Raw genomic sequence first — 17,228 nt, 5'->3', positions numbered from 1 at the left:
ATTTACTCTATTTTATCATGTCATTATTATTGTATTTACTCTTTTTTATCATATCATTATTATTGTATTCACTCTATTTTATCATATCATTATTATTGTATTTTACTCTATTTTATCATATAATTATTATTGTATTTACTCTATTTTATCATATCATTATTATTGTATTTTACTCTATTTTATCATGTCATTATTATTGTATTTTACTCTATTTTATCATGTCATTATTATTGTATTCACTCTATTTTATCATATCATTATTATTGTATTTTACTCTATTTTATCATATAATTATTATTGTATTTACTCTATTTTATCATATCATTATTATTGTATTTTACTCTATTTTATCATGTCATTATTATTGTATTTATTCTATTTTATCATGTCATTATTATTGTATTTTACTCTATTTTATCATGTCATTATTATTGTATTTACTCTATTTTATCATGTCATTATTATTGTATTTTACTCTATTTTATCATATAATTATTATTGTATTTTACTCTTTTTATCATGTCATTATTATTGTTTTTTACTCTATTTTATCATATCATTGTTATTGTATTTTACTCTATTTTATCATGTCATTATTATTGTATTTACTCTATTTTATCATATCATTATTATTGTATTTTACTCTATTTTATCATGTCATTATTATTGTATTTATTCTATTTTATCATATCATTATTATTGTATTTACTCTATTTTATCATAACATTATTACTGTATTTACTCTATTTTATCATGTCATTATTATTGTATTTACTCTATTTTATCATGTCATTATTATTGTATTTACTCTATTTTATCATGTCATTATTATTGTATTTTACTCTATTTTATCATGTCATTATTATTGTATTTACTCTATTTATCATATCATTATTATTGTATTTACTCTATTTTATCATGTCATTATTATTGTATTTACTCTATTTTATCATGTCATTATTATTGTATTTACTCTATTTTATCATGTCATTATTATTGTATTTACTCTATTTTATCATGTCATTATTATTGTATTTACTCTATTTTATCATATCATTATTATTGTATTTACTCTATTTTATCATGTCATTATTATTGTATTTACTCTATTTTATCATGTCATTGTTATTGTATTTTACTCTATTTTATCATGTCATTATTATTGTATTTTACTCTATTTTATCATGTCATTATTATTGTATTTATTCTATTTTATCATATCATTATTATTGTATTTTACTCTATTTTATCATATCATTATTATTGTATTTATTCTATTTTATCATATCATTATTATTGTATTTTACTCTATTTTATCATATCATTATTATTGTATTTTACTCTATTTTATCATGTCATTGTTACTGTATTTACTCTATTTATCATATCATTATTATTGTATTTACTCTATTTTATCATGTCATTATTATTGTATTTTACTCTATTTTATCATGTCATTATTATTGTAATTTACTCTATTTTATCATGTCATTATTATTGTATTTACTCTATTTTATCATGTCATTATTATTGTATTTTACTCTATTTTATCATGTCATTATTATTGTATTTTACTCTATTTTATCATGTCATTGTTATTGTATTTACTCTATTTTATCATGTCATTATTATTGTATTTTACTCTTTTTATCATGTCATTATTATTGTATTTTACTCTATTTTATCATGTCATTATTATTGTATTTACTCTATTTTATCATGTCGTTATTATTGTATTTACTCTATTTTATCATGTCATTATTATTGTGTTTTACTCTATTTTATCATGTCATTATTATTGTATTTTACTCTATTTTATCATATCATTATTATTGTATTTACTCTTTTTATCATGTCATTATTATTGTATTTTACGCTATTTTATCATGTCATTATTATTGTATTTTACTCTATTTTATCATGTCATTATTATTGTAATTACTCTATTTTATCATATCATTATTATTGTATTTACTCTATTTTATCATGTCATTATTATTGTATTTTACTTTATTTTATCATATCATTATTATTGTATTTTACTCTTTTTATCATGTCATTATTATTGTATTTACTCTTTTTATCATGTCATTATTATTGTATTTACTCTATTTTATCATGTCATTATTATTGTATTTACTCTATTTTATCATGTCATTATTATTGTATTTACTCTATTTTATCATATCATTATTATTGTATTTTTCTCTATTTTATTATGTCATTATTATTGTATTTACTCTATTTTATCATAACATTATTATTGTATTTTACTCTATTTTATCATATCATTATTATTGTATTTACTCTATTTTATCATGTCATTATTATTGTATTTACTCTATTTTATCATATCATTATTATTGTATTTTACTCTATTTTATCATATCATTATTATTGTATTTACTCTATTTTATCATGTCATTATTATTGTATTTACTCTTTTTATCATGTCATTATTATTGTATTTACTCTATTTTATCATATCATTATTATTGTATTTTACTCTTTTTATCATGTCATTATTATTGTATTTACTCTTTTTATCATATCATTATTATTGTATTTTACTCTTTTTATCATGTCATTATTATTGTATTTACTCTTTTTATCATATCATTATTATTGTATTTACTCTATTTTATCATATCATTATTATTGTATTTACTCTATTTTATCATGTCATTATTATTGTATTTACTCTATTTTATCATGTCATTATTATTGTATTTACTCTATTTTATCATGTCATTATTATTGTATTTTACTCTATTTTATCATGTCATTATTATTGTATTTACTCTATTTTATCATATCATTATTATTGTATTTTACTCTATTTTATCATGTCATTATTATTGTATTTACTCTTTTTATCATATCATTATTATTGTATTTTACTCTTTTTATCATGTCATTATTATTGTATTTTACTCTATTTTATCATGTCATTATTATTGTATTTACTCTATTTTATCATGTCATTATTATTGTATTTTACTCTATTTTATCATGTCATTATTATTGTATTTTACTCTATTTTATCATATCATTATTATTGTATTTTACTCTATTTTATCATATCATTATTTTTGTATTTTACTCTATTTTATCATGTCATTATTATTGTATTTTACTCTATTTTATCATGTCATTATTATTGTATTTACTCTATTTTATCATGTCATTATTATTGTATTTACTCTTTTTATCATGTCATTATTATTGTATTTTACTCTATTTTATCAGGTCATTATTTTTGTATTTTTCTCTATTTTATCATATCATTATTATTGTATTTACTCTTTTTATCATATCATTATTATTGTATTTACTCTTTTTATCATGTCATTATTATTGTATTTACTCTATATTATCATATCATTATTATTGTATTTTACTCTATTTTATCATGTCATTATTATTGTATTTTACTCTATTTTATCATATCATTATTATTGTATTTTACTCTTTTTATCATGTCATTATTATTGTATTTTACTCTATTTTATCATGTCATTATTATTGTATTTACTCTATTTTATCATATCATTATTATTGTATTTTACTCTATTTTATGATATCATTATTATTGTATTTTACTCTATTTTATCATATCATTATTATTGTATTTTACTCTATTTTATCATGTCATTATTATTGTATTTTACTCTATTTTATCATGTCATTATTATTGTATTTACTCTATTTTATCATGTCATTATTATTGTATTTACTCTATTTTATCATGTCATTATTATTGTATTTTACTCTATTTTATCATATCATTATTATTGTATTTAATCTATTTTATCATGTCATTATTATTGTATTTACTCTATTTTATCATGTCATTATTATTGTATTTACTCTATTTTATCATATCATTATTATTGTATTTACTCTATTTTATCATGTCATTATTATTGTATTTACTCTATTTTATCATATCATTATTATTGTATTTTACTCTATTTTATCATGTCATTATTATTGTATTTACTCTATATTATCATATCATTATTATTGTATTTTACTATTTTTATCATGTCATTATTATTGTATTTACTCTATTTTATCATATCATTATTATTGAATTTACTCTATTTTATCATGTCATTATTATTGTATTTTACTCTATTTTATCATATCATTATTATTGTATTTTACTCTATTTTATCATATCATTATTATTGTATTTTACTCTTTTTATCATATCATTATTATTGTATTTTACTCTATTTTATCATGTCATTATTACTGTATTTACTCTATTTTATCATGTCATTATTATTGTATTTTACTCTATTTTATCATATCATTATTATTGTATTTAATCTATTTTATCATGTCATTATTATTGTATTTACTCTATTTTATCATGTCATTATTATTGTATTTACTCTATTTTATCATATCATTATTATTGTATTTACTCTATTTTATCATATCATTATTATTGTATTTTACTCTATTTTATCATGTCATTATTACTGTATTTTACTCTATTTTATCATGTCATTATTATTGTATTTACTCTATTTTATCATGTCATTATTATTGTATTTACTCTATTTTATCATATCATTATTATTGTATTTACTCTATTTTATCATAACATTATTATTGTATTTACTCTATTTTATCATGTCATTATTATTGTATTTACTCTATTTTATCATGTCATTATTATTGTATTTTACTCTTTTTTATCATATCATTATTATTGTATTTACTCTATTTTATCATGTCATTATTATTGTATTTACTCTATTTTATCATGTCATTATTATTGTATTTTACTCTTTTTATCATGTCATTATTATTGTATTTACTCTATTTTATCATATCATTATTATTGTATTTACTCTTTTTATCATAACATTATTATTGTATTTTACTCTATTTTATCATAACATTATTATTGTATTTTACTCTATTTTATCATGTCATTATTATTGTATTTACTCTATATTATCATATCATTATTATTGTATTTACTCTTTTTATCATGTCATTATTATTGTATTTTACTCTATTTTATCATATCATTATTATTGTATTTACTCTATTTTATCATATCATTATTATTGTATTTACTCTATTTTATCATGTCATTATTATTGTATTTACTCTATTTTATCATGTCATTATTATTGTATTTTACTCTATTTTATCATGTCATTATTATTGTATTTACTCTATATTATCATATCATTATTATTGTATTTACTCTATATTATCATATCATTATTATTGTATTTACTCTTTTTATCATGTCATTATTATTGTATTTTACTCTATTTTATCATATCATTATTATTGTATTTTACTCTTTTTATCATGTCATTATTATTGTATTTTACTCTATTTTATCATGTCATTATTATTGTATTTACTCTATTTTATCATATCATTATTATTGTATTTACTCTATATTATCATATCATTATTATTGTATTTACTCTTTTTATCATGTCATTATTATTGTATTTTACTCTATTTTATCATGTCATTATTATTGTATTTACTCTATTTATCATATCATTATTATTGTATTTACTCTATTTTATCATGTCATTATTATTGTATTTTACTCTATTTTATCATGTCATTATTATTGTATTTACTCTTTTTATCATATCATTATTATTGTATTTTACTCTTTTTATCATGTCATTATTATTGTATTTACTCTTTTTATCATGTCATTATTACTGTATTTACTCTATTTTATCATGTCATTATTTTTGTATTTACTCTATTTTATCATATCATTATTATTGTATTTACTCTATTTTATCATGTCATTATTATTGTATTTACTCTATTTTATCATGTCATTATTATTGTATTTTACTTTATTTTATCATATCATTATTATTGTATTTTACTCTATTTTATCATGTCATTATTATTGTATTTACTCTATTTTATCATATCATTATTATTGTATTTTACTTTATTTTATCATGTCATTATTATTGTATTTACTCTATTTTATCATATCATTATTATTGTATTTTACTTTATTTTATCATATCATTATTATTGTATTTTACTCTATTTTATCATGTCATTATTATTGTATTTTACTCTATTTTATGATATCATTATTATTGTATTTTACTCTATTTTATCATATCATTATTATTGTATTTACTCTATTTTATCATGTCATTATTATTGTATTTACTCTATTTTATCATGTCATTATTATTGTATTTACTCTATTTTATCATGTCATTATTATTGTATTTACTCTATTTTATCATGTCATTATTATTGTATTTACTCTATTTTATCATATCATTATTATTGTATTTTACTCTATTTTATCATATCATTATTATTGTATTTACTCTATTTTATCATGTCATTATTATTGTATTTTACTCTATTTTATCATATCATTATTATTGTATTTTACTCTATTTTATCATATCATTATTATTGTATTTTACTCTATTTTATCATGTCATTATTATTGTATTTACTCTATTTTATCATGTCATTATTATTGTATTTACTCTTTTTATCATGTCATTATTATGACATGACAAGTTTACTCTATTTTATCATATCATTATTATTGTATTTTACTCTTTTATCATGTCATTATTATTGTATTTACTCTATTTTATTATATCATTATTATTGTATTTTACTCTATTTTATCATGTCATTATTATTGTATTTACTCTATTTTATCATGTCATTATTATTGTATTTACTCTATTTTATCATATCATTATTATTGTATTTTACTCTATTTTATCATGTCATTATTATTGTATTTTACTCTATTTTATCATGTCGTTATTATTGTATTTTACTCTTTTTATCATGTCATTATTATTGTATTTACTCTATTTTATCATGTCATTATTATTGTATTTTACTCTTTTATCATGTCATTATTATTGTATTTACTCTATTTTATCATGTCATTATTATTGTATTTTACTCTATTTTATCATATCATTATTATTGTATTTACTCTATTTTATTATGTCATTATTATTGTATTTTACTCTTTTATCATGTCATTATAACTGTATTTTACTCTATTTTATCATGTCGTTATTATTGTATTTACTCTTTTTATCATATCATTATTATTGTATTTACTCTTTTTATCATGTCGTTATTATTGTATTTACTCTATTTTATCATGTCATTATTATTGTATTTACTCTTTTTATCATGTCGTTATTATTGTATTTACTCTATTTTATCATGTCATTATTATTGTATTTTACTCTTTTTTATCATGTCATTATTATTGTATTTACTCTATTTTATCATGTCATTATTATTGTATTTTACTCTATTTTATCATGTCATTATTATTGTATTTTACTCTTTTTATCATATCATTATTATTGTATTTTACTCTATTTTATCATATCATTATTATTGTATTTTACTCTATTTTATCATATCATTATTATTGTATTTTACTCTTTTTATCATATCATTATTATTGTATTTACTCTATTTTATCATGTCATTATTATTGTATTTTACTCTATTTTATCATGTCATTATTATTGTATTTACTCTATTTTATTATGTCATTATTATTGTATTTTACTCTATTTTATCATGTCGTTATTATTGTATTTACTCTTTTTATCATGTCGTTATTATTGTATTTTACTCTATTTTATCATGTCATTATTATTGTATTTACTCTATTTTATCATATCATTATTATTGTATTTTACTCTATTTTATCATGTCATTATTATTGTATTTTACTCTTTTTATCATGTCATTATTATTGTATTTTACTTTATTTTATCATGTCATTATTATTGTATTTTACTCTATTTTATCATGTCATTATTATTGTATTTTACTCTTTTTATCATGTCATTATTATTGTATTTACTCTATTTTATCATGTCATTATTATTGTATTTTACTCTATTTTATCATATCATTATTATTGTATTTTACTCTATTTTATCATGTCATTATTATTGTATTTACTCTATTTTATTATGTCATTATTATTGTATTTACTCTTTTTATCATATCATTATTATTGTATTTTACTCTATTTTATCATGTCATTATTATTGTATTTACTCTTTTTATCATGTCGTTATTATTGTATTTTACTCTATTTTATCATGTCATTATTTTTGTATTTACTCTATTTTATCATGTCATTATTATTGTATTTACTCTATTTTATCATGTCATTATTATTGTATTTACTCTATTTTATCATGTCATTATTATTGTATTTACTCTATTTTATCATATCATTATTATTGTATTTACTCTATTTTATCATGTCATTATTATTGTATTTTACTCTATTTTATCATATCATTATTATTGTATTTTACTCTATTTTATCATGTCATTATTATTGTATTTTACTCTATTTTATCATATCATTATTATTGTATTTTACTCTATTTTATCATGTCATTATTATTGTATTTACTCTATTTTATCATATCATTATTATTGTATTTACTCTATTTTATCATGTCATTATTATTGTATTTTACTCTATTTTATCATATCATTATTATTGTATTTTACTCTATTTTATCATGTCGTTATTATTGTATTTTACTCTATTTTATCATGTCATTATTATTGTATTTTACTCTTTTTATCATATCATTATTATTGTATTTACTCTATTTTATCATGTCATTATTATTGTATTTACTCTATTTTATCATATCATTATTATTGTATTTTACTCTATTTTATCATGTCGTTATTATTGTATTTTACTCTATTTTATCATGTCATTATTATTGTATTTTACTCTATTTTATCATGTCGTTATTATTGTATTTACTCTATTTTATCATGTCGTTATTATTGTATTTACTCTATTTTATCATATCATTATTATTGTATTTACTCTATTTTATCATATCATTATTATTGTATTTACTCTATTTTATCATGTCATTATTTATGTTTCTATTATTTAATTTTTTGTTAATGATTTATTTTTTATGTTTTTTTTTTCTCGGGTCCAATGTCAGGAAATTCTCTGTTAAACAAAAAGTTCAAAAGATAAAAAAAAACAACAAAAAAAAACAAAACTAGTATAATCTTGCATCAAACCACTGACCAAACTTACAGCTGACATAAAATGGTGTCAAATAATATTCTATAAGGCTCTTAATTCCATCAGTAGTGCTGCTTAAAGTCTACACACTATAATCTTTTCACACTATAGATCACTACGTGGCAGTTTACACAAGCCCTTACGTCGCCCTGCAGATGTGTTACTGTCTCATCTGAATCCTCATCTTCCTCCACCTGCTTGTGTTCTGATGGGTTGTAGTCATTCCATACAACACACATGGTTTAAGCCAGGGCCAATTCATACAAACATACAATATAATATCGAGCTTCACCAGTACATCCTCAGTGAACTCAGTAGTTCCTGTCTGTTTGCAGCAAGGTATAGTACTTTAACAATCCAGTACAGTGCTGCTGTCAATGTTGGCTCTTCCTGTCTTCTAAACAGCCTCTGTATTTTCCCTTTCATACTGTAATGGTTCATGACCACAGTTTGTTTTCTTTCCTCTGTGAAAAGGTACACGGAGCGTGTGCTACAAAACTCTATCTCAGCTCCTTTTGTCTCTTTTCTTTCTACGCTCATCACTGATGCTTCCCACCCGCGCTATCATTCGCTGGAACCACTGTGGTTACTTGCAGCTTTTGCACTCACCACATGGGCTGTTTCGTATTTCCCCACGTTTCATTTTCTCAAACACAAACCATGAACTGCTCGGTCACAACCGTTCAGTCAATTCCCGTCTCCAAGAACCTCAAACTGTCACACTAATGGACACCAATCTATGTGACATCAGATCAGACTGACAGGCATCAGTGTTTAATGCATGTATACGTTTCAGTTAACCACCATCATCTGTGGTTAGTTAAAGGTCCCATATCATAAAACGTTTCCGTGTCTTTTTTTTATTACAGAGCAGGTCGAGGTGCTAAATAACGATCCACAGAGAAATGCACACAGCCGGATTCAGAATATATATAGAAAATGCAGGTACGGTGCCATTGCAGTCATTGCCCGGCTTCAATGACGGTGCAGAGATGCAAGAAGCGCAGATGCAGTAGATCTGGAAATCCTGACCAATCAGAGCAGGCTGGGTTGTTTGTGGACGGGGTCTCAAAAAGACATGGAGCATTTCAGACTGAGTGTGTATGAGAAAAATAATGTGTTTTTTTACTTTAAAGTAAGTAAACGTGATCTAACAGAAATCGGAACATGAAGATGGGCATAATATGGGACCTTTCAGACACACGTTCATATGAACTTTTTATAAAAACAATTAAAGTACTAAACTAGAATTACTACATTGTGATTGTAAGCTTCCGCCAACCAGTCGAGTTACAGTTTACATCCAAACTGTCCAGATCTGCAAAATATATGTGGTGAAGACTTTTAGGGAATTAAATAAAAAGGTATTAAGTGTATTTTTTGGTGAAATGTGGATTTTTCACAATCCAGCAGCAGAGGAGATCTATAATCACACACACTGTTTTCAGATTAGTGTCACTACGACCGCATGTCTCCCCTTCTGTTCCTCAGCTATGGCGTTGAGTAATGGACGGAAACATTATGATACCTTTTGGAGATAAACGGGCATCACTTTAGCGCTTTATCCTATCAGACGTTTGTGTGAAATGTAATCAGTGTTGTGACTTTTGACCTCCAAAATCTAATCAGTTCATTCTTGAGTCCAAGAGGACATTTGTGCCAAATGAAAGACATTCCCTCCAGGGGTTCTTGAGACATGGCCTTCACAAGAATGGGACGAACGTACAGAGACTGTCGCGAGCAGAGACGTAAAAAAAAGAAATACATGGTAATCCTGTAACTATTCATCAGGAAATTCTTCTCCAATTTAAGTCTGTACATCATCTCATGTACCCATAACCACTCACAACACAAGAACAACTTTTGTAATTGTGTTTCTCTGTGGTACAGCGCGGCCGAGAGGTCTGGCAGTGAAAGACTGTGGTTGATGTGACGACTAATGAAGCAGATTTCATCTCATCCCAGGTGTGCTCATGTAACTGACCTCAGTTCAGTCAGATTCAACCCTGCTGAGGTTATTGGACAAAACCAGAAAGTCTCATTATATTCTATTGTCATCCTTGTCTTTTGTATTACGTCCCTTTTGTGAAAAAGCTAGATCTATGTTATTAAAAAATATTTTCTAGAGTGCATTTAGCCTTCAGTATATTTTTGGAGAGCTGGTTTCAAGATAGTGCAGCGCAGCGTACTTCACTTCAAAGCCTTGTAAATGTGGCGATCGTCTGTGGGGGGCATCATATTTCACCCAGGCAGTTACAGAACACACCAATCAACAATATATAGGTACACCAAAAGTGATATATATTAAAGATAATATATACAAAACAATAAGATCATATTTGGATAGTACATACAGAACAAGTGTCCATGGCTTTCAGTTTGAAATCTGCATGAAATGTTATCTTATTCTGTGCACAATATAGAAACACACAGACAACATAACAACAGCATTCTGCTTTGGCTGATATAAATAAGGGTTTTATAAAGAGGAGTTACGGGGACCATGTGGAGGGAGTATTGCTTTCATGTTGGACTCGTTCAATGTTTCAAACCCTGAGAAGATCAGAAGTGAATTGGGTGACACCTGGTGGGAGACACCCAGAGACCCTTCACTGCTTTATCACCAAAATCATGACGGACAACACTTTCATTTGAACCTTTTTGGATTCTTCGTGTACGGTACTGCATCCCACTGGATAAGAAAGTGACAGAATGTACTGCAGTTGGACCCACATGATCAGCCTGGGGTGCTCGGACCATTTCCATTTGAAAAAAGGACGACATGTTGTGTTTTAAGTACCACTCGAGATTTTCAGATGAGACGATTCTGACGGATCCAGAATTTTCCGACTCAATTTTGCTCAACCCTTCTGAAAAATCTGACCTCCAACAAACAAAAACAATTAAAAGATAACTTAATGAGAAGAACACATCGATACAATCCACAATAATTTGCATAACAGTGTCCCTCCCGTGATTGCCCTGGTGTTGTGTCGTTGCGTGACTGTAAGCTTTATGTCACCCAGCTGTCCATTCGCATCCGTTTGACCGTGGGACTCTCTCTGCCCTCCGCCCGGCTCACAGGGAGCGTGTGGAAGTCCAGCCGCTGCTGCTGCTGCTGCTGCTGCTGCTGCTGCTGCTGCTGCTGCTGCTGCTGCTGCTGCTGCTGCTGCTCCTCCCGGTCACTGCCGCCCTCGTGGGAGCTGCAGGAGGAGCTAACGCTGCCTGCAGGAGACCTCCCCATCTCTGCTCTGGTGGATGGATGAGGATGAGGAGGGGCATGAGCCTGGGTCATGTACCCTGATTGGCTGAGGTGGTCGCGGGGCGGGGAGATCGGCTCGGCTTTGATGTTAATGTTGTGGTTGGTGTTGATGGAGAGATTGGAGCTTCCTGACCTACAGACGGAGGGACAGAGGAAGAGGATGTTTTAAGGCTGTGACTGTGGGGTGAAGGCGCCATCTAGTGGTGAAACAACAGGTCTGTAGACAGAACAGGTTGGCTGATACTGAAACTTGTCCTGCGGTGGAATAATACTGTGGTGTAATGCACTTGAGCACAAATTTGAGGAACTAATATTTTGCAATGATGATCTCATGAAATATGAACTATTTCGATGGATCAAACAACCCAACAATGAGCTTCATTTTGACCAACTAAAACAATAAAAAATGCTACTTACACAAGAATGCAATAGCAAAAATGATCTAAAAAGATAATGTATAATATTAAATTAAACATGCATTTTAAAATAAAAAATGCATTAGTTTGAATTTAGTGCGCAGCATTTTTATTTGAGATGCTTTAAGTAAATATAGCTAAGAGCACATACTATTTACTTTTTCATTCAGGACTTTAAAGGCACCGTGTACATCTTTAAAGAAGACACAGCACATTGTTCCTCCAAGAAATGAGAAGTTAAACTCATATGAGTTGCACCCCTTGCTTATTTCAATACACTGTTTTCCTGCTACAGCCTTATCGATGGTTGATGGTGGATAATGTTAGCCATATTAGCCAAATTAAGATAGGTATTGCTGTTTTACAACTCTTATCTATTTGTGCTGTTTTAGCATTTACCATCATCCCCTAACTGCCACTTGTGGCCACAGTGGCTGTTGCTGAGCAGTTGCTGAGCAGTTGCTGAGCAGTTGCTGAGCAGTTGCTGAGCATTGCGTTAATTTGTAATTTGTGTCATATTGCTATTTCCTCCAGCACTTGTCTGGTGTAAAATTGCTGTCAGTAGTGAAGCACATACCTGTCCTGCCCCTTATAACTTAAGTCACATCACATCGGTCATCTCCTGTGAATGTTACTCGACCTGTTTTGTACACGACCTGTCATTAAGAGAAAAGGGTACTTACCCCAGAGAGCCCAGCTGGTGTTGATGCCACGCTGCCATGGAGCCTAAAGAGGGGCCTGCAGGGGAGCTGAAGCCTGACAGCTCGGCACTGTTCAGGGAGTAATCTGACAGAGAGAGAGAGGACATGTAAGCATGATCTCTCTCTCACACACACACACACACACACACACACACACACACACACACACACACACACACACACACACACACACACACACACACACACACACACACACACACACACACACACACACACACACACACACACAATCTTGGGCTTCTTCGATACGACTTCAGAACCAGCCTAATGATCTACTGTGGCAATGATCTGCTTACCCACGTGAAACTCTTTCACTATCACTAACTTTCAGTGCAGAGTTTTAATGTCTCCTGATTATATTTACGCATATCTATAAATCTTTGTATTATTCAGATACAGTTAGTTTAACCACTAAAATGTCCAAAAGAGCTGCTTTACATATGCAGATTAATGCCTGAACCATCTCAAGTACAGCACAGTACAATCATTAATCAGGTACCGTTGTTGTAGGCAGAGCTGATCCCCGAGTAGACCAGACTCTGGTGAGGCAGACTGGGTGTGTTGACGGAGACCACTGGGGTGGACAGAGGCTGGCTGGACAAACTGCCGCTGAGCCTCTGGTTACTCTGTAAATACATTCAAACACAAACATATTCACTAAGTTTATTCATTAAAGTCCTGTTGCTTTTCCAATGCAGTTTTACTTCACGGTGGGTGTCATGCAGCTGAACATGGCATGTGATGTCCCAATTCAACCGCATGATGTCAGTGTAAGTTGATTTCCCCATAGAGTCTTTCAACAAACACTCTTAACCTGTATTCTAGGGATGTAATCCTGTGACATCTCTACTTATTAATTTCCTACATTTCCCAGCATGCCTCCAACCTCCAGATAGTGTGTCTGAACTTGCTGGGGTTCAGCGTCCTGCTCAAGAAAAACACTAAACAGGACAAAAGGCTGCTGATGGATGTCAAATGTTTTTCATTACTAAACGTGAACCAGACATCCACCGACATGACAGTCATGACTTGGTGTCTGAAAACACAGAGGGCATGGTTTGTATAACAAAATACAATCGTATTCTTTAAATTACTTGGTTTATATACATTTTTTTTTCAAATTTTTTGATTACATTTTGCAGACAAGTACACAAAAGTGCTTTACTTGGTTTAATTTTAAGGAATTATAATACCCATATTTAGCTCATTTTCAGGTTCAAGTTTGTATTTTGGGTTTCTACAAGAACATGTTTAATGTTCAAAAATGATTCTTCTCATACGTACTGTCTGTCTGAACATACCTGTCATTGCATACGGGGGAATGACAGTAAAGCCCAGTTCAGACCAAAGATTTGCAACGAGACTTAACAGTTTCAGATTGTTTAAACGAGCCTGATGGACTATGTGAATATGAAAACAGTTTACATAATTTACTTGTTTGAGTGAATCATTAACCGGTAATCAAAAATGAAATACCAGCAGGCAATTCATTCTTAATCAGTCTCAGATGCAAATTAAGCTAGAAATGAAGTTGGCTTGGCAGGCGTAGTGCCTGAAGCTGCTGGAAATCAAAACTGGTGGCCCTTTGAAACTTGACACATTTTTCAACAGCAATAGGACGTTTCGTGGTGCTCCTCTCTGGGCTGTTGCTATCCCAGCCTGATAATGTCAGCTATGACATCACCCCAAATGAGGTCATTCACTGCTGAATGCATGCACTAACACACAAAACACCCACATGCACACATAACCTGATACATGACTAAAACGATGCTAAAAATGGAACCCAATGTGACTGGAACCTTACATTGTGTTTCCTTCCCCTTTCCCTGTGTTATCTGAGTTATCTCTCTGTCACTACTGTATGAGTGGCAAATACCGTAGTAGAGAATTCAAGTTGGAGCTGACAGGGTAATGATGATGAAGAACCGCGGACCTGCTCAGTCCTTTATGTTGAAGAAACACCTTTTAAAAATTCCAAACTAAGACTTGTACTTGCTTGTGCAAATACAGTATACAAACCATGCTTTACACTCATCTGGTGTAAGCATGTAGGCATTACTTGCACACATATCATTGAAGAGGATGTTATTTTTTGGCCTTTTTAAGGCTTTATTTCATAGTACAGTTTGAAGATTGACAGGAAACGTGGGGGAAAGAAAGGGCGCACACAAAACACAAAATGATCAAACAGAGGAGTTGCTGTCTGACCACAACTCAACATCTTTTACTACAGCAGATGAAATGCAGAAACACACTGATATCCTCATCTGAGCAGCGTCTGTTGGTTTAAACATTGTGGAAGTATTAGTGTTCTATTGTTTATGGTTTTGTTGCATGTGTAAACTGCACACCAGTGCCTACCTATAAAAGCAGTGTTTAACCCTCCACACCACTGAATAAGACCATGCTAACTGCAAGCATGATGACTATTAATGATTTGTCATCTAGTGATCAACAATGATCATCTCAGAAAGAGTTATGGTGATTAAAAAAGACATAATCAAAAAGTCATTTCTGTAGAGGCAGAGTTGACTGCCACATGCGAATGAAAGGGTGTTTATTCATTTATAAGACTGTATTCTTTTAATGAAGGGAAGGTAAACACATGAAGTGCTTTCAATATGTAATCGATTTCTAACTTTCTCTGTAAATTCTCAAAAAAAAGTAACAACTTTTCTCATGCTCACAGGAAAACTATGAGCTTGTGTTTAAATCTTTATAAAGTTGTTGTTTTTTATGTATACTTTTCAAAAATGATTACACCATATCTCCTGAAAGCCTGGACTTAATATTAACAGGGGATAACAGGAGAAATAAGAAAGGCTGTCCTTTTACTGCAAGACGTAAAAATCCCCTGGATCCCACAGGCAGCGGAGTAATGGTCTGTCACAGAAAAGAGAAAAAAAAAGGTTTTTGTTCCATTGTTTTCTAATTGCTACATCATGTTTGAGCGTACTGTGGGAGGGAAGTGCAACAGTAAGGCAGTTAAGGGCAAACCAACAACTTGAATAAGTCAACTCAGCTGCTGAATGTACAGACTGGAGATGCTGTGTGTGACTTAGCAGTGGCGTCTATAAAATACAAAGAACACTCTACTGGCCTTTCTACAAATACTAGCACAGGCTATAGAGAGGGTACCTGAAGTCCTACACAATATAAAAGGCAATACACAAGATGCCCCTGGGATTGCCAGTGGTGACCTCATTCTTTGCTGTTCCTGCCTCACAATCTACTGACCCTTTCTTTTAAATGCTACACCCAGGGTTATAAAATAGAGGATGTCTTTTGTGCTAATGTGTAGTAGCGTTACCAGTCCACTGTTTTAAATAATATGCTTTTATTTAGGACAGTATATTTAAGTCACAGATTATGTAGATTTCTATGTCTAAAAATGATGTTTCATGTAAAGCTATGAAGTGTTTGCCTAATCATACAATATATGAATATTAAAATAAAGAGACAAAAAAGCAAAAATATATTTTTAGTAGGAACAGAATGGTACATGGACAGAGGAAAATAATAATTACAGTAATGTTTGCAGAGATGTTTCTGACTATAGTACTACAATGATGCACATGAACCTTTTGTTTGAGTCTAGTCTTATAGCCCACTGGCATCGGCTCCTGACACATGTTGTCAGTTACTAGTTAGTGGCGATGAACGGTAACAACACGCCAATGAAAGAGGAAAATAAGAAGACAGAAATAATAATT

At 28.3% G+C, this 17,228-nt stretch overlaps 1 protein-coding gene across 4 annotated transcripts in view; it reads right to left on the bottom strand.

Moving 5' to 3' along the window:
* Nucleotides 1-11,468: 11,468 nt before the first annotated feature.
* LOC310948860 (myocyte-specific enhancer factor 2A-like) overlaps nt 11,469-17,228 on the bottom strand; it is a 46,013-nt gene continuing 40,253 nt past the window's right edge. For all 4 annotated transcript variants that reach the window (XM_083916135.1, XM_083916132.1, XM_083916133.1 and 1 more), the window contains 3 exons: nt 14,012-14,138; nt 13,474-13,576; nt 11,469-12,507 (listed from right to left, as the gene is read on the bottom strand). In XM_083916135.1, coding sequence (XP_083772261.1) covers nt 12,126-12,507; nt 13,474-13,576; nt 14,012-14,138 — 612 coding nt within the window. In that variant the 3' untranslated portion in view covers nt 11,469-12,125. The remainder of the gene's footprint in view (nt 12,508-13,473; nt 13,577-14,011; nt 14,139-17,228) is intronic.

This window comes from Echiichthys vipera (genome assembly GCF_963691815.1).
Source record: "Echiichthys vipera genome assembly, chromosome: 1".
In the NCBI taxonomy this organism is placed as follows: domain Eukaryota; kingdom Metazoa; phylum Chordata; class Actinopteri; order Perciformes; family Trachinidae; genus Echiichthys; species Echiichthys vipera.
Note: the sequence above shows the minus strand (reverse complement) of the source record. Positions and strands in the feature narration are given on the sequence as shown.